Source organism: Polypterus senegalus, chromosome 2 (assembly GCF_016835505.1).
Source record: "Polypterus senegalus isolate Bchr_013 chromosome 2, ASM1683550v1, whole genome shotgun sequence".
Taxonomy (NCBI): Eukaryota; Metazoa; Chordata; class Cladistia; order Polypteriformes; family Polypteridae; genus Polypterus; species Polypterus senegalus.
The window spans coordinates 308,961,489-308,987,910 of NC_053155.1; the positions used below are offsets into that span (position 1 = coordinate 308,961,489).

Sequence of the window (26,422 nt, forward strand, 5' to 3'; positions counted from 1 at the left end):
AAGTATTCAGACCCCCTTCAATTTTTTACTCTGTTATATTGCAGCCATTTGCTAAAATCATTTAAATTATGTTTTCCTCATTAATGTACACACAGCACCCCATATTGACAGACAAAAAAAAAAGAATTTTTGAAATTGCTCCAGATTTATTAAAAAAGAAAAACTGAAATATCACATGGCCCTAAGTATTCAGACCCTTTGCTCAGTATTCAGTAGAAGCACCCTTTTGAGCTAATTACAGCCATGAGTCTTCTTGGGAAAGATGCAACAAGTTTTTCACACCTGGATTTGGGGATCCTCTGCCATTCCTCCTTGCAGATCCTCTGCAGTTCTGTCAGGTTGGATGGTAAACGTTGGTGGACAGCCATTTTAAGGTCTCTCCAGAGATGCTCAATTGGGTTTAAGTCAGGGCTCTGGCTGGGCCATTCAAGAACAGTCAGAGTTGTTGTGAAGCCAATCCTTCATTATTTTAGCTGTGTGCTTAGGGTCATTGTCTTGTTGGAAGGTAAACCTTCGGCCCAGTCGGAGGCCCTTAGCACTCTGGAGAAGGTTTTTGCCCAGGATATCCCTGTACTTGGCTGCATTCATGTTTCCCTCGATTGCAACCAGTCGTCCTGTCCCTGCAGCTGAAAAACACCCCACAGCATGATGCTGCCACCGCCATGCTTCACTGTGGGGACTGTATTGGACAAGTGATGAGCAGTGCCTGGTTGTCTCCACACATACCGCTTAGAATTAAGGCCAAAAAGTTCTATCTTGGTCTCATCAGACCAGAGAATCTTATTTCTCACCATCTCAGAGTCCTTCAGGTGTCTTTTAGCAAACTCCATGCGGGCTGTCATGTGTCTTGCACTGAGGAGAGGCTTCCGACAGGCCACTCTGCCATAAAGCCCTGACTGGTGGAGGGCTGCAGTGATGGTTGACTTTCTACAACTTTCTCCCATCTCCTGACTGCATCTCTGGAGCTCAGCCAAAGTGATCTTTGGGTTCTTCTTTACCTCTTTCACCAATGCTCTTCTCCCCCAGTAGCTCAGCTTGGCCGGACGGCCAGCTCTAGGAAGGGTTCTGGTCGTCCCAAACGTCTTCCATTTAAGGATTATGGAGGCCACTGTGCTCTTGGGAACCTTAAGTGCAGCAGAAATTTTTTTTGTAACCTTGGCCAGATCTGTGCCTTGCCACAATTCTGTCTCTGAGCTCTTCAGGCAGTTTCTTTGACCTCATGATTCTCATTTGCTCTGACATGCATTGTGAGCTGTAAGGTCTTATATAGACAGGTGTGTGGCTTTCCTAATCAAGTCCAATCAGTAGAATCAAACACAGCTGGACTCAAATGAAGGTGATCTCAAGGATGATCAGAAGAAATGGAAAGCACCTGAGTTAAATATATGAGTGTCACAGCAAAGGGGCTGAATACTTAGGACCATGTGATATTTCAGTTTTTCTTTTTTAATAAATCTGCAACAATTACAAAAATTCTTTTTTTTGTCTGTCAATATAGGGTGCTGTGTGTGCATTAATGAGGAAAAAAAATTAATTTAAATGATTTTAGCAGATGGCTGCAATATAACAAAGAGTGAAAAATTGAAGGGGGTCTGAATACTTTATGTACCCACTGTAAATACGGGTCAGAGGATGTTTCCAGAGCTTACTCAGAGGTGTCTGTATGAGATTTTTTTCTCAAGGTGCATTTTCAAAATGCAAAGTGATGCCAGTTTTCCATCTCTCAGACTGGGTTTCCTCACTTCAGACATGTGTGGCTTTACAGCTTTCTGTGGCACTGGCATTTTATTATATAAGACCTGAAGATCATATTTTCTGAGTAAGGTGTTGGAAGGTGGTATTCTCTTATTGAAATATAAAATAAGGGACACTGATGGACGCTGGCCAAAGTCAGTGCTGCAAAATAGCTGGGATCCATCACTTCAAATAGACAACCCATGGAAAAAAGTTGCTAAATAGTAGTGATTGAAATTAGCACTTTGGGCGCTTCAAATCTGAATTTAGAAGTAATTAGGTCATGTTCTTTGCATTTATATAACGCCTTTCTCACTACTCAAAGCGCCCAGCAATTGCAGGTTAACAGAGCAGAGTCCCTTTTTTGGCATTTCTGGGATTTGAACTGGCAACCGTGCAGATCCTTAGCCTCAGAGCCACCACTCCGTAACCGCTTTAGTTTGTGCCATTCTTGTAAATCTTGTTTGTTCTTATTTTTATTTGCACTTTTTATATTGGTTAATCTGCTTTAGATTTCCACAGCTAACTGCAAAGTATTAATACCAGTAACCATCAGGAACAGCCATTAGATTAGATCAGGGGTTCTCAAACTCGGTCCTGGGGGCCCACTGTGGGTTCAGGTTTTTGCTTCAACTAGACTCCTAATCAGTGACAACTGATAACACTGATCCCAATTAATTAGCTGTTTTTTTCTCTTCTCTTATTCTACATTAAGAAAGCACAGCTGCATGATTTTTACATTTAGTATAAGACATTTCATTTTTGCTATAGATTTAAATGCTTAACTCTCTTTTGTTGATTTTTATTCTATTTTGCTCTCTCTGTGCAGTTTGCTCCCTTCATAGTATCTTAATAATGACAATTAAAAATGAGCAGAGCAGACACCTAGGCAAATGACTCTGAATTGTTAAAGGCTGTAACTACTTTAGCGTCAGACCCACTAATTAGAAAACAATGGATTAGTTAAACAATTAGAACACCCAGAAAAATAGAATGAACATCAAGATGAAAATATTGTTAAAAAGAAAAAAAAAACATTATTCCCATATAACTGCTTAGTACATTTTTTTTATTTTATTTTTTTTTGTTTTACCAAACTTAGTTTTCTAATTGATATATTGTTCCCAAAACACAGAATCTGGGCAATTACAGTTCATTTAATTAGCCCAAGTTTCCAATTAAAAACAGAAGCTCGTTGGAACAAAAACCCGCAGCCGCAGGGTTTCCATAGGACTGACCTTGAGAACCCCTGGATTAGATGAACATTATTAATCCCATGGAGAAATTCAGAAACATAAACAAAGATGCAGACTCACAGTACAAAAAATATGGCCAATCAGTCAATCAATCAAAAAATGTATATTTTACACATATTTTTAAATACCAGTAATATTGAGTTGAGTTCCTGTGAGCTGTTTTGTGTTCTATTAAGTGGCATGGTTGTCATTGGTGGCCAAACAGAATTTTGTATCAATGGAGTTGCATGGATGTGTTCTTCTTTAACCCATAAAGTACCATAAAATGTGTCTGTTTGTCTTGTGCTCAATTGATCCAGCTGAGGTAGTGGGTGGAGTACATAAGAGAAGTTTTTGAAAGGCTCTCTCACGCAGCATCCTGATAAAGAGCCCCTTTGTCACAGGGATGTTCTTAGTGAAATAACAGGGAAGCAGGTCCCTAATCTGAATCAATCATATTGACAATATTTATTATCTGGACATCTATCCATTTTTAAAACGTTAGCAGGGTCACTTAGAAGCTACAACAAAAATATTTCATATTTTTAAACAAAAGGATCATATATCAGGAAAGATTAATGTATCATAAACAAAAATCATGAAAATGAAAGACAGAAAATCCAATTAATATTGTGTAATATGTAGAAGACCAGCCAACACCAGATATGCATACTTGACATGGATGAACTTTGAAAACTGGAAAATTGGTCCAAATACTAGTAATGGAGACATATAGTATGTCTTGAAGATTGGGAGCCCACAATGTAAACCATTTAAATGCCATCAGTTTAGGCCAAGATTAAAACAGGACAGGCATAAATAATGAATAATGAGAGCTCTGAATATAAGCAGTAGAGATGTTTTAAAGATGAAACCTTCTTTGTCAGGGCAGTGAGTTACAAAGTTAAACAAATTATGCATTTGCAAAAATAACAGTCATATACTATTAATATTATTTCTAATCATATTAAAGTACAAATGTAATTATTGAATAGATTAAAAATCAGCAATAAAGAGAAGTCACATTTTACCTCATAACTAGGAATGGTATACTTATGTACTTTACATAAGGATATCTAAAGCACTGGGAAACTTTAAAGGCAAATCTTCTGTTATATAATACTCTGAAAAATCATGAATAATCCCCCTTCCAATCTGCACAGACCTGTTATTTCCCTTGTCAAACATCACAATAGTGTGCATGTGGTGAACTTGGAGTAATCCGTTGCATGAAATCCCAAATAATCCAATTACTGCAGTGTTTCTATGCATGAATTATTTACAGTCTACTTTATTAAAGTAATTTTTATTGTGGCATTTTTTTTTAAAGTGATGGCCAGCCTAACGTATCTTAAGGTACTTATACGTACTTATAGGTAAGTAAAAAAAATAATAAAAAAATCCGTAATCCCTTTGTAAAACAGCGGGATTTGATAAAAATGTCACATCACTAGCTGCCATCCTAATGCTGAGTGTAATCCAGCGGCTTTACTAAGAGCACTTAGGGATGCATGTTTTGCGTTACTTTTCTATCCATGGTGAATCACGAGGCAGAGCGTGCCACATCAGGCTAGATATAAGAAAATGAGCACAAATATGCCCCCCCTCCCCCACAAGTCAAGCATTTCTTGTCGTGTTTATATATAATATACATTATAAATAGATAGATGTCTAATGTTTGTGTTTATAACTTTAATTTGTGTAGAAGCCTCCGGTAAATCACAAACTCTTTTGTACCAGAAAACAAATCATCTGAGAAATTCCTGTGCTAGGCTGGAAAAGGTGCACTGATATATATTTTTCTTGAATTCCCCTTGGGATCAATAAAGTATCTATCTGTCTATAACATTTCCTACTTAACCCAATCCACAGTTATAGGGGAACTGGAGATTGTCCCAGCAAGCCTCAGGCGCAAAGTACGAGACAGTTTTAGATGAGTACCAGCTCATCACAGAATGAGCTCTCACACACTATCATTGTCACAGAAGACCAATTAGGATTTATCATTTGTTCAAAAATGCCTGCTTTCAGGGAAGTGGGAAGACAGCTGGGCGGAAGCAGTTCTAACCATGGCCCCGCCATGCTAACCACATCAATATACAGTATGCTGAACAGAAACTATGAGCTGAATTACGCTTGTAAGGAAAATGTTAAGAGAAACTGACATTAAATAGTTTCCAACTCATGCTAAATGTTATCATGTATGATCACAAAATTTTCAAAAGACCTAGTTTTACACACAATTACAGTGCAGATGTATCAGCTTTTAACATCAACAAGTGTGTAGCACGTGTGACAAGTAACAGTAGATTTGCAGGCAGCATGGTGTTAGTAAAGTCAAAGCTGCTTCATAGCTAGAGAAATCATTACAGTCTTTTTCTAATGGAAAAGAAAGCGCACACACACCACAAGCAACAGTCTGAATCATGTATTCATTTTTAAAGTGTTTAAAAGACCAGTATGCCGATTTTAATAGGGTTACTTTGGACCTGTTATTGTGAGTGTTTTTGTAATGTGTACTCTGCTTCCAGGAATGCTGAAATAATAGCTAGCCAGCCTTCCTTATTAGTTTCAGTTGACTGTCAAAGGTGTATTTGTTACATAGCTCATCAATGATGAAATTATCAGATCTATCAATATGTTAATGAATATTACATGTTCTTCAGTTTTCGTGATTGAGAATGGGCAATGCATTAACAGGCAACTTTTTGATGCTGAGATTTATTTTTGTGGTAATCACCTACAGCTCACCATCCAACTTAAATTTTATTTAAACCATTTCTTTAATGGACACCATGCCATGGTATTTTACCATTATTATTAATTAACAAAAGCAGTTACTTGCATGGATTAACCCTTGGAAAAACCACTAATAATGCTGTATTTCTTTCATTCACTGTTTTGAAGATTGCCGTTTCAAAATCCCTTAGAGACACTGTCAGCAGGCTGGCGGAGCTGGGATGGCTTCATAACAAAGTGAGAAAATACACAGACCAGAGAAGCCTTGACAGAGCATTTGGGCTTGTGGGCCAGGTAAAGAGGGGAAAAAAATCTTAATGATAAAACATAATTTCATGAAATGGTATTTTGATTGTAATTTGTTTTCAGATTTATATCTTATGGTATTGAGAGTCTACAGTGTGCAGATTTTCTTTCCTAGAAATTCAGACTTTACATACAAAAAGTGATAGTCTAGTCTGGATACCACATTTATTTAGCTGTTACTTTAGATGATAGAGTGTCATCTTGACTACAACATCTAGGGACCTTGTTTTAGATGCTCACTAGTCTCTTGTGTGATATGTGTTTCCTGTTTTTATCTTTCCCATGGGCTTTGTCAAATCAAGGAAGGAGTTCCTTAGTTAGAGTTGATCATTTCCTTGTTTCCACCTGTTGCTCCTTGGTTTCCCAATCCATGAAGATCTATCCAATTTTCACAAATGTTTGCACTGAGTTTTTTTTTTTTCACATTATTGTGTCTGTTTGCTGATGCTGCAATAGAAATGGGTCAGTTTCTGAAGAGCAAATATAAAAGGCATTTTTAGGTAACCCTGTTTATTCACTGCTCTGCTTTTTTTTAGAGTTTCTGTGCATCATTACATCAGGAACTGAAGGAATACTACAGGCTGCTTTCTGTTTTGCACTCCCAGGTGAGTAAATGCCCTTGCATGCCTCTGTTCTTACTGTAAGATTTATTACATAATAAGGATAAGGATATACAGCTGCGGTACAGCTGCAGATTTTTCTCTGCAGTATAGCTACAGAGTCAGGCTATGCAATCAAGTGCTATAAGACATCAGTATGATTATTATAGTAATATTATAATCCTTTGAATAAGATGGCATATGTCAATTGTGTATCTTCCTTATATGCAGTTGCAGGTTGAAGATGATCAAGGTGTGAACCTAGGAGTTGACAGCAATTTGACACTGCGTCGTCTCCTTGTTTGGACGTATGATCCTAAAACAAGACTGAAAACCCTGGCTGCACTTGTAGATCATTGTCAAGGTTAGAATTATTTTTATTATTTCAGCATTTCTTCAGAACACAGCACATGTATGAGCATGCTCTAATGGGTAATGGGGCATTTTGTCAAGTGGTTCGGAGTTGACTACAGACCAGACACAAAGATTGTATTTTGTTTTACTTCTGAGTGTGGAGAATTAAGGTGCCATGAGGCTCTTTTGCAGTGCTTACCTAGTCCATTTAGTTTTGGCAATCGGCCTAGTTTCTCTGAAATAATGAGGAGAAAACCTCTCTCATTCTCCGAATCATTTCATTTTTTTCTTGGCTAAATGTTCGTAAACGCTGGTGTTTGTTTTGTATGCACAGTCATGGCCTCATCCATTTCCTGTGGTGTGATGTCCAAATAGGAGCCTCCCTCTTTAATATTTCTTTATAGTAAATTTGGTGTTCATTGTTGCTTATTTGTGTCTGCTCTTATCTGTTTTTTTCTGATTCTGTTATTTTAGAATTCTCTTCAGAAGGTTCTTATCATTACTTCCAGTGTTAGCTTTTTCTGTATTTCCACAAATAGATATAACTTTTTTTGTTCCAAGAATAATTTTTTTATTACAGAATCTCAGTAAATGAATAACTACATACATAATAAATCCTTATATAAAATTTGATACTATCTGTATGTATGGTGTTCGCGTCAATACCTGGACTTGATACAAGTTAGAACCATGCAATGGGACTCTGCCTCCGTAGTTAGAACATAACGTAGCAAACGCGGACGCAGTATTGCATGATTGGCTAAGAATGTTCGAATGCTACAGTGATGCTGCTGGACGGCCGAGTATAGTAAGTCGGTGTTGGTTCGGTCAGATAACAGAAAGTTCGGTTGGTTTTTGGAATGTTGGTTTGGTGGGGTGTACTTTCCAGGACTAACATCTTTGACTGACCCTTCAACAGCTCCAGAACCAAAAGTAATTTAGAATGTATCGCTATTTGCTTGGTACGTCGAAATCTGTCGTTGGGCAGTTCGGTTTTGGCATCCGTCCTTCTGACATCTATTGGCAAACTGAGTAATGACGGCTGGGTATTAACAATGGTCATTGTTTAAATTTTAGCTGATTTCAGATCTAAAATGGGTGACGATCAGAACGCAGCCAGAAGAGCAGCGGCCGCAGAAAGAATGCGTAGAAAACGAAGTCTCATGACTGAAGAGGACACCGAACCTTTCGATAATCCGACGTATATGGATTGTGATTCTATAGAAACGGTCATTGAACCAAATGTCAACATTGACGTTAATCAACCATGCACCTGTCGGGGACTGGCAGGACATGATCCGCCATGCCAACATAATTATTACTCCGACTCTTGATTAGAGTCATAAAATATGGTTTGTTTTGAAAATTTGTTTGCCAAAAAAAATCAAATGAGCTGCGCCGAAGAGCTCAGTTCACGTCTCGCAGCCCCATTTAAACAGGAAGCTCTTCATTAAATCGGGCTAACAGGTCTATTTTAACCACACATCAGTAAAATAACAAATTTATTTCAAGGACTTAAAAAAACAAAACTCTTTCCAGAAAAACCATGGATTTCACAAACGTAGAATTTGTAGTCTGATTCAATCGGGGCTCCCAGTCGCTAGTATTATAAATAAGTATACACACTATTGTCTGAACACAGTGCAATGACTAAAGAAAGAGAAAAGCTTCTGACATGGCAGTCACAGTTGGGCATTATTGCTATTGTTATAAAGGAGACACATTCTTGACACATTCCTGCTAAATAACTCAGCTGAAAGTACTCAGTTATTGTGTGTTATTTCGGCTTCTCCTGATTCTTCATTCATTCACCTTACCCTTCTCTCATCTTTACAGGTGTTGCTCTAGGTTTTCCTGAATCAAAATTGCAATTTAATAATAAAGTAGCTTGCTGCTTAACATTTTCTCTGGCACCTTGAATGTTGATTAGATAAACTTTATTAATCCCAAGTAGAAGTTCAATAACAACAACATTTATTTATATAGCACATTTTTATATAAGTGATGTAGCTCAGGATGAAGAAGGAGAAAAAGGACAAATATGTAAGAAAATAAAATTCGGCAATACTAATTAACAAAGAGTAAAAGTAAGAACCGGTGGCTGGTGGGGACTGAAAAAACAAAAAAAAACTCCAGATGGCTGGAGAAAATAAAAATAAATCTACAGGGCTTCCAAGGCCATGAGACCTTCCAGCCCCCTCTAGGCATTCTACCTAACATAAGTGACCTCAATCAGTCCTCATTGTATTCAAGCTTCACATGGAAGAACTTGATGACGGTCATGTGGACTTCTGGCCTTTAATCCATCAATGTAGGGATATCACGGTGCTTTGATCAAGTGGTGGTGGTGCAGATCACCACCACAGAAAATGGGGGTTGGGGGGTGTGGGTGTAAGAACAGCAGAGAAAGTAGGGGTTAGTACGGATTACAGAGCCACCAGGAATGATGATAATTAATTGAACATACAGAGCATCATGATTAAACTAAAATAAAGCTATGTGAAAGCCATGCTAAAGTAATGAGTTTTTAGCAGCTTTTTTTAAAGTGCTCCACTGTATTAGCCTGGCGAATTCCATTGGTAAGCTATACCAGATTTTAGGTGCATAACAACAGAAGGCCGCCTCACCACTTCTTTTAAGTTTAGCTCTTGGAATAATAAGCAGGCACTCATTTGAAGATCTAAGGTTACAATTTGGAGTGTAAGGTGACAGACTTTCTGAAATATAGGATGGAGCAGATTATTGAAGGCTTTATAAACCATAAGCAATTCTAAATGACACAGATAACCAGTGTAATGACATCAAAAGTGGTGTGATGTTAACAGATTTTCTTTTACTAGTTAGGATTCTAGCAGTTCCATTCTGCAATCGATTGATGTCTTTTTTGGTGGTCCTGAGAAGAGTGCATTACAGTAATCTAAAACAAAAGCGTGAACTAATTTCTCAGCATCTTGCAATGTTATAAGAGGTCTAACTTTTGCTATATTCCTTAAGTGAAAAAATGCTGTCCCAGTAATCAGATTAATATGTGATTTAAAATTCAGGTCAGAGCCAATAATTACACCTAATTTCTTTACTTCTGTCTTGACTTTTGATCCTAATGATCAAGTTTATTTCTAATACCCTCATTATATCCATTTTTGCCAATCACTAAAATTTCTGTTTTCTCCTTGTTTAGTTTGAGAAAATTACTACTCATCCAATCCGAAATACACCAGGCGTAATTGATAAATACAGTTGTGTGTCATCAGCAAAGCTGTGGTAGCTCACATTGCACCCCGAGATAATCTGGCCTAACGTAAGCATGTAAATCGAAACGTTCAGATGCATACAGCAGTAGAAATATACAAAACAAGGAGACAGGTTCACAGGACAGATAATACAGCCAATCAATTGATAAATAAATAATAAAAAAATTAAATTCAATGATTCTACCTGATGTACTCATTAATTTTAGCAGTGGGCAGGAAAGACGTCCAGAGGGCCTTCTTGGCACATTGAGGTGGAATGAACCTGTGGCTAAAAGTGTTCCAAGAGACCATCTCATGCGGAGGATTTTTCATGATGTAATCTAATTTTGTCATCATCCTCTTTTCCACAACTGCGTCTGGTGTGCCCTGGGTTCAGCCCATTATACATTTGTTCTGGCATTGTACTTCTTCAGCGCTCAAGTTGCTTCCTCAGGAGACTGCAGCATAGAACACCACAATGTCTACTATTGTCTGGTAGAATATTTCCATCAGATTGCTGCTCACATCAAAAGTCTTGAGTCCCCTTAGCAAGTCCAGTCTGCTCTGGCCCTCCTTTGACAACACTGTAGTGCTGTACGACTACCCTTCATACTTTACCAACTCCATCAGTCCAGTTTGCCGTTTATGTGAACCCCCAGGTACTTGTAGCTCTGCACCACTTCCACATCCTTCCCCTGAAAGTGACTGGTCTCAGGGGCTTCTTATTCTGTGATTAGTACAATCTGCTCTATTACTGTATATTTCTTTCCATGCATGTTTTCTCCAGTATGTTTTTCATTTCTGTACATATTTCCCTAAAGATGAGGCAGTATAGACAATTTTCCAATGATTTTTTGTCATAGACTTTTTTATGTTATCTTAGCGAGTCAGAGGCAGTCGACAGAGAGCTCCCTTGATATTTTTCTGACATAATTCACTAATCGACCTGGCAAGATCAGACAGGTTTGATTTTTGTCTTTAGTTGTAACAGTAAACTCTATGTGTGAAAGCTGACAACCAATGAGAACTCACCTGGAAGTATAACACATATAATGCAGTGACAAGAAATAAAGAATACAGTAGAGTCTCGCTTATCCGACATTAACGGGCCGGCAGAACGTTGGGAAAGCGAAAATGTTGGATAATGGGAAGTGTTAAGAAAAAGCCTATTAAACGTCAAACTGTTAGAATTTTACTCATTACGAACCTAATAATCATGTTTTACAACAAAACAGAATAAGTTAACTGAAAAAATTAACTTAGTTACAGAATTGTCTGAAGTTAAATATAGTATGTACTGTACTTAAAAAGTTCAGTCCTGTGATGATTTAAAGACATTTTTGATCATAGTCTGCTTTCCTGATGAGTGCCGTTTCTTCGCTGCCAAGTCTCCCCATCTTTGCAGCATCATTATGTCGATTCCTGTAGCTTCTTCTTGTTGCTCAATGTAATTAATTGCAGTTTCTAGAGCCTTAGCTCCGTCACTCATATAGTCAATATCCGTATGAGTGTATACAGTTTACTACAGCATCGTGACTGCGCGTGTGTATGTGTTTGTGCTGTGATGTGCATGCTGTGACGTGCGAGTGCCTGTCTTGCACCCGAAAACACGAAGCTGAGTCTCAGTACTTTAGCGACACCAGCTTTATTGAGCTTGAAACAGCAACAGCGCAGTTATTTATTGTAGCGGGATCTGCCATTCTCCTATACACAGACACAGTAGTCAGGCGTGATCGGGGTATAGTAATACTGTGCCCTGCGCATTTATAATGTTCCTCGTTCCTTGTATCACCTATCGACGGCAGGCACTTATAGCATGTCTGCGATCTTTTCGGATTTGCTTTTATGGCAAACTGCTACAGCACTGGGAGACACTGATTGCTTTGGGACGCTCTTCCGTGTGTCGTCCCGTTGAGTTGAATCCCACAAGAGTTTAGAAACTCACTCACACCAGCCATGATTCTTTTGAAAGGTAAAGTGCAGGTTAATTTGCTTTATGTATTTTTACTTTATATTTTGTATTAATTGTTTTTATATGAATAATTTTGGGCTGTGGAACGAATCATCTCAGTTTCCATTATTTCTTATGGAGAAATTCGCATTGGTATACTGTACAAGTGTTTTGGACTGCGAGCACATTTCCAGAGCGAATTATGCTCGCAAACCGAGGTTCCACTGTAATTAGGTGCGGTAGAGTTGGGAGCAACAAAAAATAAACTACACTCATGCTTGCAACTTACAGTTCGTTGCCAATTGATGTGTTTTTTTTTGTTTTTTATTCTGTGGTGGGACGTCGGATAATACGGAATGTCGGATAAGTGAAGGTAGGATAAGTGAGACTACTGTACCGTTTTTTTTTTTATTTCAGAAACGGAAAAGAAGCTTGTCTGCCTGGTGTCTTGTGTTTGTACTATGATAGAATTGGGGGGATAGAGACACAGATTGAGATTGTGGCAGGACTTGCCATAGCTGTTAATCCTTCATACTGCACCAGCTACATCAGCCAGCACGCTATTGCATATCGACAAAAGGGATGAGCTCTACTGTACTGGAAAGAGATATTCAGTAATGTAAATTAGCATAGTTTGACGACAAGATCAGGAGCTGCAGTTGGCAAGTCTGATTTACCCCCTGAATAGAAGTCATGTAATGTGGCATCGGCTTAAGTTCCTTTACAAGCACATTTGCTTTACTCTAGTCATGCACCTCCTCTCACAGCCTTATAGACTACATGTTAGGTCTTGAAATTTATGATGAAAAGTAATGTAATGATGTAATTTCTTCCACCCACTCTGAGATCTTGAAAAGGTTATTTGTTTTAATTTTCCCATAGGGCCAGCTTAGTAGCAGCCAGTCACAGTGGTGGCTGTGACCAGCATAAACTTTAGGCATTTCAGAAAGGTGTATACTTGAGTATATTCTATTCTAATTGAGTCTTTATTGTAACAGATAACAGGAAATTGATATTATTCCAAAGTATGAAATGCTGACTGTAAGCAGTGTTTGAAATGTTCTAACACAGGGAATAAGTCATCATATTACACTTTACTGTTTACTTTAAGTTTAAAGTTGATAATTTTTCTGTATTTCAGAATTTATTTATGTTTAAATAGATGAAAATGAAGCATTAGTGCTTGGTAAAATTTACATTTCCAATCGCTTTCTAGGAAGAAAAGGTGGAGAACTGGCATCTGCTGTGCATGCCTATGGTAAAACTGGAGACCCGTATATGAGGGCTTTAGTGCAGCATATTCTTAGTCTGGTGTCCCATCCAATTCTGAACTTTCTCTATCGTTGGATTTATGATGGCGAGTTAGAAGATATGTATCATGAGGTAAGCACCTTTTGTTTTTTTAAATGCTCTTTTTATGGGTATTGATCTAAGAGGACTGAAATATTTGTGAGAATGAAACCAATTGTGCAGGTTAAGCAAAACATCTTACAAAGCACTTTCAAGTGCACTCCTCTGCATGTTTCAGTATATTGCATGTAGTTGACACTTTCTCAGTTTCAGAATGGAAAGTCTGGCAGAAGGGTTATTTCATATTTTTACACTTATACTCAGTAAGGCAGTTGGTGTGATGTTGAAGTCTGTGTGACTCTGAACATTAGGAGCAATTGAATTGCCCTAAACTGTCAGATCATGTGAAACATTTTTCTTAACTTTTCCAGTGTTTTTTTTTATCTGTTTAAAAGTCATTTCAGTTTGTTAGTCTCAATTACATTTTTCTCTTATCCCAGTTCCATAAGTAAAATAAAACAATTTTTACAAAAACCTGTGAAGGTTGTTAATGAGATTTATAGTATTATTTGCACCTGATGATATTGATGGAATTGTTTCAATAGAATGCAAATATAATTGGACTTTTATTCTCCTTTACAAATAGTAAGACCATCCTAGCTAAAATCAGCATTACAAAAAATAATATACAAATACAGTCCGTAAGTTTTACCTATAGCTGAGGTGTGGTATTGCTTTGGTTGCAAGCTATTGGAGCCTGGGTAAGATTTGCATGGCAACGCTCCAGAGAAATATGATTGGTCACCTTGACCTGTTATAACATTTGTTGTGTGTTAATTGACAAAATTTGATGCTTACTGAACTTTTTTTGGCTAATGAGGTGTGGACCCCATTTATTTAAACAACTGCATGTACTGCTTGTTTGCAACCACAGCAATAGGTACCTTTGCAATGAATCAATGTTTGCCACAGTGGCCTAAAAGTATAATAATAGAAAATACTGTTGCTTATACAGGTCACTTTTAGTGTGTACTTGCTAACTGCCTAATCTTTAATCAAAATACAAGAATATTTACTTCAATTTTAGCCCAAGATTTCATTTTTCATTTCACAGTGTTGGTGTCGGGTAAAAAAATGATAATTTTGTGCCTTTGTTCATAACCAATGGTGAACATTGATTTTAATATGTGTATGTATATGTACAGTGGGTATAGAAAAGAATCCCCCCCCCCCCAAAATATTCCCATTTTTTTGCTTTACAGCCATAAATGAAAACACACAAACCAATATTTTTTTCACGTGGAAGATATCACAGCTACAGTTCAGATGAATTAAAAAAAATAAAAAACATGAAATACTGAGATTAATAAAGGATCAACCTCCTCCTAAACTCAATTAAGGGTGTAAGTGCGCACTATTTCCATTGCAGACCATGGTTACTGGTTCCTTCCACCTGTGATCAATTGTAATGAGTGTGATTAGTGAAGCTGTTCCTGGAGCATTCATTCCCTTGCTTGGTAGTGCATCTGACAGCAAACAACTGACTATGGGTGGCAGGCCACTTTCAAAAGATCTTGGGGACAGAGTTGTGGACATACATAGGGCAGGAGATGGAGACAAAAATATCTCAAAGGCTTTATCAATCCCAATGAGCTCAGTAAAGTCCATAATAAAGAAGTGGCAATTTATTGGTACTACTAGGACCCTCCTTGGATCCAGCCGTCCCTCCAAACTGGATGGAAGAGCAAGAAGAAAACTGGTATGAGTGGCTACCAACAGGCCAATGGCCACTTTGAAGTAGTTACAGCAGGCATGTCAAACTCACTACCATTGGTGGGCTGCTTTGACTGCCATATGTGCGTCAGCGGGCCGCACTGTAACAAATGCTATTATACTATTATACCAAGTTACTGTAGCTTTCTTGCCAATACAGAAAACTTTAAAAAATGTAACAGTTAAAGCTTAAAGTTTAAAGAAAAGCAATTTATTTCCATACACTCTCCGTACAACAGTGTACAATTAGAGTCTTAGCCTCTTAGCTAGGTCCTTATATTATTATATTATATTCATTATATTATATTAATTGCTTATATAGGAGTCTTACAGTGCGAGATCTATTTCTGTTGTCCCGACACTTGGCATCTCTTGTTAGTAACCAGTTCGTCAATATCAGGCTTGAAATCTTGTGCAGCTGCAACTTTTATGAGGGTTGAAAGGTGCTCGACAGTAAGCCTTGAGCGATGTGGGGTTTTGGTAGCTTTCATTAATGAAAACAATTGCTTACAAAGGTAAATGCTTCCAAACATAGACTGTACTCTCGATGCCAACTTATGGATCTTCACGTACGAGGGTGGCAAGTAAGCATACAAGTCTGGCACACCAACTTCTTTGTATTTTGCCTTCAGAGTAGAATCTGACTGCAGTTCAATCAACTCCATTTGAATATTCTCAGGCGCATTATCAACGTTGTAAGAGAACAGCACAAAGTCCTGTTCGTGTGAACTGAAATCACCAAAACGCTCATTGAATTCATTGCTCAGTAATTCAAGTTGGAAAACAAATCCTCCAAAAATCAAATTTTACTTTACTAAGTTTACTTCAAAGTGTGTATTGTAAAATAAGCCAATATGCAAAAAGCCACCTGACCTACGCTCTTGGCTTTCTTGTCAACAGAGAGAGACATTTTGTCTCCTCAGCAGGGTCATGTTAAGTTATAGGGACTTTATTTACCTCCATTTGTTGCTTTGCTAGTTACTTTCATTTTGTGAAATTGAGGACAACCTTTAAACCTCATACCACTTGCCAAACATGTTCAATGATTTCAGAATTTTTGGTTTTTTAAAGTCTCAAAGCTCTAAATAAAGTATTCCTGTGAAGTCATTATCAAATTTACAGAAACCTTATATGTTTCATAATCAGATCTTTGCCACCTCTCCAATTTCACTTTGTTGTTCAGGCAACACATTATCACAACATACTTGGATAACATATGGAAATCTGTGCAGGTACATCTGCCTTGTCAATGTAAAATTGTACTGATTATGTCAGTGGGTCTCCTACAGTTTATTTGGGACCAGGCCAGGCAGTTGAGGCCTGACTTGGGTTGGCATGAGTTAATAACCTAAGAATTCAAGTTGTTTTAGCAAACATGGCAAAAAGTTTTTGTCTTCAGTTGAATGACTAATAATAAGAAATGGGGTTAAAAATAGAGACCGATATCTGTCATATGTCATGATGTTCTCATTATAATTATTTTCTTTCTGGCTGTATCAGCTTTTGACTGTCAGTTTGCTTTTTTTCCCCTTTTAGTTTTTTGTAGCTTCTGATCCAACGGTGAAAACTGACAGACTCTGGCATGACAAATACACTCTGAGAAAATCAATGATACCATCCTTCATCACTAGAGATCAGGCAAGGAAGGTGTGTAAAGGTTCAAATAGGCCTACCCTTTTTCTTTTTTTTTTTTGTTCTGTACTATTCATTCAGCAAGCAGTTGTGCAATGTTTATTCTGTAACAGTCCAGATTATTGTTCATGGTTATGGCTAAATCACATAATGGGTTTCCATTACGGATGCCATTTTCTTCACTGCGCTGATCATTCAGCAAGCAGTTGTGCAATGTTTATTTGTAACAATCCAAATTATTGTTCATGTTTATGGCTAAATCACATAATGGGTTTCCATTAGGGATGCCATTTTCTTCACTTAGTGGTTTTGTCCCTTAAAAGCAGAAAGGTTTACTTGGCTGAAATAGCAGTAGCAGAAAGAGACACAAGAAAGAGAACAAAATAAGAATATATTAGTAACAGCCAGTTATTTTTACAGTTATAGATTAATGAAATATTTAGTCAACATGATATTAAATAACATTTGTGACAATTCAAATCAAAGTATGATGTGGCAGAATTTCTTAAACTTTGTGGTGTCAGAGAACATTGTCTTATTAATGGGAAAACTTAGTCTTTAAAGTGCTTCTAAATTTCTGTTAAATTCTGGAGGTAAATGATTGAACATAGTACAGTATTTTTTTTATTTATATGGTGGGGATATTCTGATTTGAATAGGCAAATCTGATGTCACATTATGCTACTCCTAGCCTTTGAGTATGTCAGATTGTTGTGTGCGTTTGCTGACCTTGTCACTGGATCATTTCATGACTGAAAATTGCTGGGCCTGTTGCATATAGTGACTTCAATATGATATTCCAGCACACACATGATTGTCCCATAAATATATATATATATATAAAATATAGTGACATTTAAATCACAGCTTTAGATTTTTCTTCTCACAGGTGTTGTTAATTGGAAAATCTATTAACTTCTTGCATCAAGTGTGCCATGACCGAACACCACCTGGTAAAATGATTGCTGCTTCAAAGTCTGCAGATTCACCTAAGGATGGTAATTGTGCAAGTCATGCATTTATGTTTGTGATTTTTTAAAAATGTCAACTTTGTGCCTATTGAGCTGCAGTGCATACTTGTGATTGCATTAATTCCTGGTTCATTTATTTTCCTGAGTATCATACATGTGACTTAGTATGGTTTTGATTTTAAAACCCTTTTGATTTATAAATAAAAAGTGCCATAGTTATTCATGTACACTTTCATTGTTGGTTGTTATGGTCTATTGTTCCTTAATTCCAAGAGCAATTAGAGTCATTTTTCAAAAGAAACAGTGGCATCTTCTGGCCAGGTTTCATTGTTTAATCCCGCAAGGATTTATCAAAAGTTACAGCGTTATTTTTTATTTTTCAGTATACTCTTCATATTTTTAGCCAGCTGAATTTAGTTTCAAATATTTTTTCGATTTTTTTTTTTACCCCAAGTTTGTCCTCCATTTAAAACAAAAAAAAAAAAATCAATATGAAGCGGTTTAACTGCAATTATGTGGCTTTACAGCAGGTGGCTGCTTGCCCTGAATGAATGGCTGTCAGTGTGTTGCCAAGAGTGCTGCTTCATGTATCTGGTGTTCTTTATTTTCCTTGCACATCAATTTTGTCTTTTGTGCATATCCAGTTTTTTTTTTATTTTGCCATCAAATAAATTATTGGAAACATCTTTACTGTTTTAGTGCAAATCAATATTTTAATCCAGTTACACTTACTTAAATGAGATTGCACTGAATTTTTAATCGTGTTTTGATGATCAATTTTGCTATTTGTAGCTGCTGAGCTGTTTACTGATTTGGAAGGCGCCTTTCAAGGGAAGATTGATGCAGCGTATTTTGAGACGAGTAAATATCTCCTTGATGTTCTAAATAAGAATTACTTTTTGCTGGAGCACATGAAGGCTATGAGGCGATACTTGCTTCTAGGTCAAGGAGATTTTATACGGCACTTAATGGATCTGTTGAAGTAAGTGTCCTTGGGGAAGGGTACTGTAGTAATATTATAAATTTTTATTTTATTGGGGTATTTACTGCATTTCTTTCAACACTTTTATGTTTTACTTTGAGGGTTTAAGCATAATTTTCCTATTTATGTAAATAAAGCCTCTGAAGGTACAGGTTCTGCGCTTTCTTTGTAAGGGCATAGACACTCTGTTATTATGGAATATTAGATATTTTGACTTTACATGGTTACATTATCATTGTTTTAACCTTAAGCTGATTAAGGTATACATCCTATCAAAATATATTCTGTGGTAATAAAAGATAAACTTTTTGGGGTCCTGAAGGACCAGAAACATGAATTTTCTAGTCCTTACATATTTATACTAGTATACCAAGATAAACAAAAATTCTATCTTGTAGTTAGCATGGGCACACATTATTGCAGAGGTCAGAGTTATAAAAACAGTGCTTCAGTAAGATTTGGTCTCATTTCTTGAACTGGAAGCTGTATGAGCACACACATGGCTTGCTGTTGTAACATTTAATAACACATGCTAATTACAGTTTTAATGATTCCATTTCTTATTTTTGTTATCTAAAGCTATGTTTTGGATAGTCAAAATTTTAATTAAAGATACATAATTATACTTCAGCTAATTAAAACCCAATGACTTTCATGGAGCTTTCAATAACAGGTATTTGTACTTTAATTTTGAGTAGTCAAAATCCAAACGTATGACTTTTCAAAATGTAATTACAGAGATCTCTAATTGAACACTGTAATAAAGTCAAGGGTAAAAGTGTGTCAGTTTCCACTAGTCGGAGTATAATTATTTTCAGTTTATTAAAAATATAATTATGGATATTTATAATTAGAATTAGCATGTAATATTAAATGTTAAAACAAAATTTTGACTAGCCAATATACAATTACAGTGTATATATTGCAAAGTACCTGTATGTTATCAAGATGTCTAATTTGGTTAGAGTTTTTTTTGTCTTGTCCAAAATATTTTTTCAGATTCATTTTTTCACGTCAAAATTCTAATGTCAATATCACAAAAATGTAATTTTTAAGAATATATTTATGATCAGGCAGTTTAAAGCATCAAATTGTAAAATGGCTTTCCAACAATGTCCCATTTAACACTAGAATTACCAGAGCCTACGAAAAAACTCGTAGATCCAGGCCACCTTAAATCCGTTCGCATCTCTCCGCCAGTGTCTTTTGTCCTGTAAATGTGCCGATTAAGGCAAGCAGCCTACTATTCCATCCCCCCACCGCCACAGAACGTGCACAAAGTTCTCCCAGCTCATTCCTTGATTATCTGGGAGTGAAGTACTGGAGTTTTAGAGTGGAAATAATTGATTATTATTTGGAACATATGCATTTCATGTGTGTTCCGTTTCAACAATAATCTGTGTAAACACATTTCTAAAACTAACGTTTTTCATATTTTAGTAGAAAATGACAAAATGTAGGCATAGACTATATAATGTATGAAGCCTGAAGTCAAAAGATCAAATAAACTCTTTCACAAAAGGTTCAAGGAAAAGACAACAGCTTCTGTGGTGTAGCGGTAAGATTTGCTGACTTGTAATCAAGAGTCCCTGGTTCGATCCCGACTATCTCCTATATTTACCGTTTTCAGTAGTGAGCTGCTCTTATTGTTAATATTATACAGTAAGTACATGCATTTGGTTTGTGCCTGTAACAAACGGTGTACATTTATAGGTCTTGTAAAATTTATCTTTTTTTTTTTTCACATTTATTCTCTCAGTCACGATCACGATACATACTAGGGATCTAACGCTGTTAGTTTTTATTTCAGACTGGGAGTAACTGTAGATGTGAGTGGTGTTTTGAGGCAATGGAACACACAAACGCTGGCGAATCTGCCTTCTTTGTATCTCACCGTCACTTGATTTTTTTTTTTTTTTATTCAGTGTTCCTGCTCACGCTGAATTAGTATACGCCTTATGGTCTATGATGTCAAAAAAAAAAACATAGGTATATATGATATTTGGAATTATTCATTTTATGACCTGTATAGTACATTTCAGAAAAAAAATTGGACATGGATGCAATATTATTCATATTCATTCGCATAACATCTTGCCAAAAAAAAACTTGCCTAGAAGAGGCCCTTCCAGGCACAGTAAGCAGGATGTTGGAAATTAGAGAAGAAAGTGGCATTCTGGGGTTATCAAGTCTCTAAAACTAACTTCAGACTCCATCTCCATGCCAGCAGATTATTTGGAAGGCATCAAAATCAAGCTTCTGTCATTGCCATCTAAGTCTCTGAACTTAAAACTCATTGAACCTGTGTGGCGAGCTAAAGAGAAGAGTACACGAGAGGACCTTAGACCATGGATGATCTGGGGTGCTTTTATAAAGAGGAATGGCCTCAGGTTTCTCACTCTGTAGTCTCTAACTTTATAAGATTCTATAGGAATTTTTTTTTTGGCAAAAGGAGGTTGTACAAAGTATTAAATGCAAGGACAAAGTATTAAATGCAAGGGTGCCAGTAATAGTGAATCATGTTTTTATTAAAAATAATTATTTCTCAATGATCAATTATTTTTCTCAGAAAAAATTTCTAAAGGTTGATTTCTTCCATTTTTTTCATTGTAAGACTTAGTTAGTTCACCAAAGAAAAATATTTTTTATATCCATATTTTCTCCTCTTTACACGGGGTGCCTGTAATGGTTCAGAGGACTGCATATTAGCATATCACCACTACAATAACAGCGTCTTTAAAAGACAAAGCAAAATAGAAGCATCCATAGAAGAACAACAAATAAGGGATTGCTTATTATAGCTACAAGCTTCCATTGTTGCATGCTTGTCTTCCGCACTTGTGTTTTGCCACGTATCCAACTGATCAGCCCTTTAAGATGAATACTATAAGGAACATAAACTATTGGTGTTGTACAATATGTTATTCTTATTGAAGTCGATAACTGATTAACCTGCTACATGTTTAAGTACATTATATATATATATTAAAATACTTGAAAGACGCCTTTTTTAACATGTATTTGTGAAATGGTTATAGCATAATGCCAGGATATGGTCTGTACAAAACTCTTTGAGCATTTTATTTCTACCCATTAGACCTGAACCTGCCTGAGGGATCTTGTATACCTAGCTTGTGCTTGTAATTGTATACCTGTTGTTATGAAATTAGTAATGCTAATTTTTTTCTCTTGAAGGCCTGAACTGGTGAGACCTGCCACAACATTATATCAACATAACCTAACCGGAATTCTAGAGACGGCTGTGAGAGCTACCAATGCTCAGTTTGACAGTCCTGAGATTCTTAAGCGACTTGATGTCAGACTTCTAGAGGTAACACATTCTTTTAATAATTTGCTATGTAAGTTTAACTTCTTTGCGTATCTGTTAGAAATGTTGTGCCTGATGAGTATAAGATCTGTAAAAAAAAAAAAAAAAAAAGTAGACTGTAGAACCCTGCTTGTTTGCTTATGTTTGTAGCACATGAATATTCTTTTTTTTCCCAACTGATCTTTGTTGATGAATAAAATATTGGTGATATTATTTTTGCTACATTTTAGTAAAATTCAGTAGTCAGCAGTATCAATTCAACTGTAATGAGGACAGGTCAAAAGAAAATTTAATTTACTTATTGAAAGTCTGAGAAGTTTATCATTTATAAATGGAGTGAGCATTGAAAGGCTACAGTTGCTAATTTTGTTTTCTTCAATCTGGCATGAATAAGCCATATGTTAAGGAGTTGTCTACAGTGAGTCCTTAACCGAATTAGCTTTCTTGATTTGTTACAGAAGAGTTTTTAGAGTGATCTCTGTGTCAGATAATTAATCCATCATTGAAGATGCCATTTCTACTCCAAGATACACAAGAAAAAGAGTGAGGATGATGGAGTGTAGGTTGTGGGATGTCTCTGTCTCTCGTTCAAGCTGGAATGCCAAACAAATTAAAACAGAAGATGGATATATGCAGATATAAACAGATGCAAGACAATAAATGAACATCATTAAATGCAAATCTGATTTAGCTTAGTATCTAATATCCTCCACCTTATGAATAATTTTTCTCCTCAATTATTTTCCAAGGTTTTACCCAAAGAAACATTATTCATTTTTAAATGGCTTTTAAAAGCTTTTATAAGATTTCTGTGCTTTATGGCAGTAGTTGTATTGTATTACCTTGTATGATACAGTGAAATCTTACTTCAATATCCACCTTTTAACTGGTTGTTGGATAAACATTTTTTTATTTTGTATGTTTTCATAGTCTAGTTGTTTTGTAGAATCATTGATCTGCTTCATAGCTCATTCGGGCTCCTTTCAATGCTTTTAAGAATGTACATGTATCTCACATTAATGAAACTTCTACATGGCCAGCAGTTGCAACCTTAATGAAGTTAGTTTGGCTCATACACATAGCTCTCATGATGAGTTTAGCTGTAGAAATTAATAACCAGTGTAAAAAAAAAAAATATATATATATATATATATATATATATAAAAGTTTCAACTAAAGTAATATCAATAACTCAATAAACAATTTATATTAGTATGTTTAGTATGCTGGCACTACACACACAACTACATTTATTTCAAAACTAGAAATAAGAAGCACCAATGAACATATACTTTGTTTGGTTTTAGTTGATTCAAAGGATAGAGGTGATGCTTTGTTCTGAATTCAGAGATCACGGATAGTTTTCTTTGGTACATGTAGAAAGATTCTGAGCACGTTTTATGTTTCATTTATAATCTTTAAGGTTTAACAAAATAACCTCCTTTTGCTAGCATAAAGTACATCAGCAGAAAGTTGATTTTTGGTCACTTGTTTACTTCAGTGGCAAATTCTGTTCTGTACTTGTAATGTTTTTATTGCACTATTATATTGTATTGAGGATTACTTGCGTTTTGTTCTGTGTATTGTGTTGTATTGACCTCCTTTATTTTTGACACCCACTGCACACCCAGCCTACCTGATAAAGAGGTCTCTCTTTGAACTGCCTTTCCCGAGGTTTCTTTCATTTTTTTTCCCTAAAAGGGTTTTTATTTGTTTGGCAGTTTTTCCTTGTCTTCTTAGAGAGTCAAGGCTGGGGGGCTGTCAAAAGGCAGGACCTGTTAAATAAAGCCCATTGTGGTGGTACTTGTGTGGTTTTGGGCTATACAAAAATAAATTGTATTGTACTCTAAATTGTCAAAGTGCTGCTGACTTTATATTTGGTCCCCTTACAGCCATACTTTTTGAAATGTGTTAATTTTGTTTGAAGGTACAGCAGTGGTCTTTACTTTATCGGGTGTGTTCGTAAAGCCAGGATGTCTTCATCTATGCTTACCAACGTCTGTAGGTATATAGTGGAGCCAGTCCTCCCTGGCTGCATTGCATCCAAGTGTGGCATCTGCTTAACTGGAGATTGCAAATCACTGCAGAATGTGTGTATGTTGACTCAGAAACACAACATCTTTAGTCCAGGACATACAACAAATAGCTTGCTATGTTAGAAAGGCAGACGGTATTATTAAAGTCATAGATTCAGAAGCATTCTTAAGCAGGTCAAAAGGCTACACAACAGCTGGTAATGCTGACAACCACCTTAGCGTTTCTTGCATATAATGTCTGATGCTAGATCTAATAAATGGCATTACACTGTTGGTAATAATCCATGGGTGACATCCAAGTTAGAATTTCATTGTACTATATACCCATAACAGTAAATTTAAACGTGATCTTGGCCCAATAACTAGATGACTTTTATTTGTTACTTGATGGATTAAACCATAGAAAGTAAAGAAGCAGTCAGGGCCAACTCTATTATATAGGAAAACTTAATGGATGACGACGACAGCATTTAAGTTAACAGGGTGCACACGATTACTGAAATCACGAAGTGAGACGCATAACGTTTGAAACAATCACCTGCATGCCCTCTCGCTCGATTGAATGATAGATTTGTCCATGTGGCAAAATCTTCAAGGGAGTCCCAACCCCAAACCTGATTAACCCAAATTCCAAGCTCGATTAAATGATTGTTGCGCCAAAATTTTCAAGGGGGACACTGCCCATACCTGCAGTGAAATGTTCAAGGTTTCTCACAATGAGTCCATGTATGACTTGTGCAAAACCTAAAAAAGTAGACTACCACAATCCACTACTCTGCAATTGTAGGCTTCATAATTGCCTTAAAGACACCATGATTGGGTGTTACATTTTCACTTTTGCTTAGGATAGCAAAAGAGCAAGAGCTGGCCCTTACTTTTTAACATGAGTGTACATCCAATTCACGGATTTCTGAAATGTTTCCATCATAAGAGTTTGAAAGGTAGTTTAGTGCTTCTTTTTAGTTTGTCTGATTTAGTTTGTTTTTTTTTTCTTCTTCTTCTTCATTTCACTAACTGTTAATATTAGTTACTTTTTATCATCTACTGTATTCTTTCTTGTTAGGGCCAAATAAAACGAAATACGAAATGTTTTATAATTGAACTTTATTTGTTTTGCACTATAATTTGAGTACTTTGCAGAAGTCCAGATTATCAAAGGGGTTTTTAATGGAACCCAATAAGAAAATAAAGAACAGCTCAAATGGGAAATTCAGGTGAATTATGTGCTTACTTAATGTATTGTTATCTTTCCTTTAGGTGTCTCCCGGTGACACAGGCTGGGATGTCTTTAGTTTAGACTATCATGTGGATGGACCAATTGCAACTGTAAGTTTTCTTACATGAAAAGTAATCTTGAATTTGACATTCACTTACAATTTATGAATTGTAAACATACATTCTTGGGTCAAGTGGCTTCATAAATTGCTTTTTGGCTTTGCACTCTCATCTATTTTTTAATCAGGTCATTTTGGTCTACTTCGTACTCATTAAATATTTATTCATTTTTGTTGTGATGACCATAACATTTTAAACAAAGGCCTTCATTAAATCTTTTAAACTGTACAATGTGGTTGAGACTTTTGTGGTCATCTTGCACTGTGAGCACTAGTCCTGTGAGAATTGTTGAATACAATCCATTACTTTCGTGCTCTTCAGGACATTTATTTTTAAAGCATTGATCAGTCCTTTTTTACAGGCTAAGTTCTAGTCATGAAGAAACTGTAGGATAACCTCTAGTGCAGTAGTTCTCAAACTTAGTCCTGTGGGGGCCTCCCTGTGCCTGCCAGTTTTTATTCACCAGTTTTACAATCAGTGAGTTATTTTAGTTCTGACTAATCTTTTGTAATCAGCTGGCCCTTTTTCCCTCCTCTTTTCGTATTTTGCATTCAGAGATGCATAGCAGATTAATTATTGTAATATTTCGATATATCTTAAGTATGTATTTTTTTCTACAGCTTTAAAAGCTTTTCTTTTGTATTTCCTATCAATTTGCCTTATATACGTGCAGTTCGATCCTTTAATTGTGCCCTAAAAATGACAGTTAAACACCTGAGTAAACAGTGCCAAAACCAAGAAGGCTGGAACTGCTACAGCATCAGACCCACTAATGTGCTCATTAGTAATTCTCATTAGTAATTAATGGATTCCATAACCATAACACCTGGAAAATCAAAATGAAAATTGTGAGTTTTAAAAGAAAACACTACATTTTGATCAGTATATAATAAATAAATGCTTGGTATGTTGTAATTAAAAATGACC

General features: G+C 36.3%; 1 protein-coding gene across 1 annotated transcript in view; it reads left to right on the forward strand.

Annotated features, from left to right (window-relative positions):
* tubgcp3 (tubulin, gamma complex associated protein 3) overlaps window positions 1-26,422 on the forward strand; it is a 73,466-nt gene that overhangs the window by 34,461 nt on the left and 12,583 nt on the right. Inside the window, exons 8-16 of the mRNA XM_039745896.1 lie at window positions 5,877-6,002; window positions 6,551-6,619; window positions 6,845-6,977; window positions 13,365-13,531; window positions 16,748-16,858; window positions 17,733-17,841; window positions 18,607-18,796; window positions 21,992-22,127; window positions 25,418-25,486. Of these exons, the coding sequence (XP_039601830.1) occupies window positions 5,877-6,002; window positions 6,551-6,619; window positions 6,845-6,977; window positions 13,365-13,531; window positions 16,748-16,858; window positions 17,733-17,841; window positions 18,607-18,796; window positions 21,992-22,127; window positions 25,418-25,486 (1,110 nt within the window). The remainder of the gene's footprint in view (window positions 1-5,876; window positions 6,003-6,550; window positions 6,620-6,844; window positions 6,978-13,364; window positions 13,532-16,747; window positions 16,859-17,732; window positions 17,842-18,606; window positions 18,797-21,991; window positions 22,128-25,417; window positions 25,487-26,422) is intronic.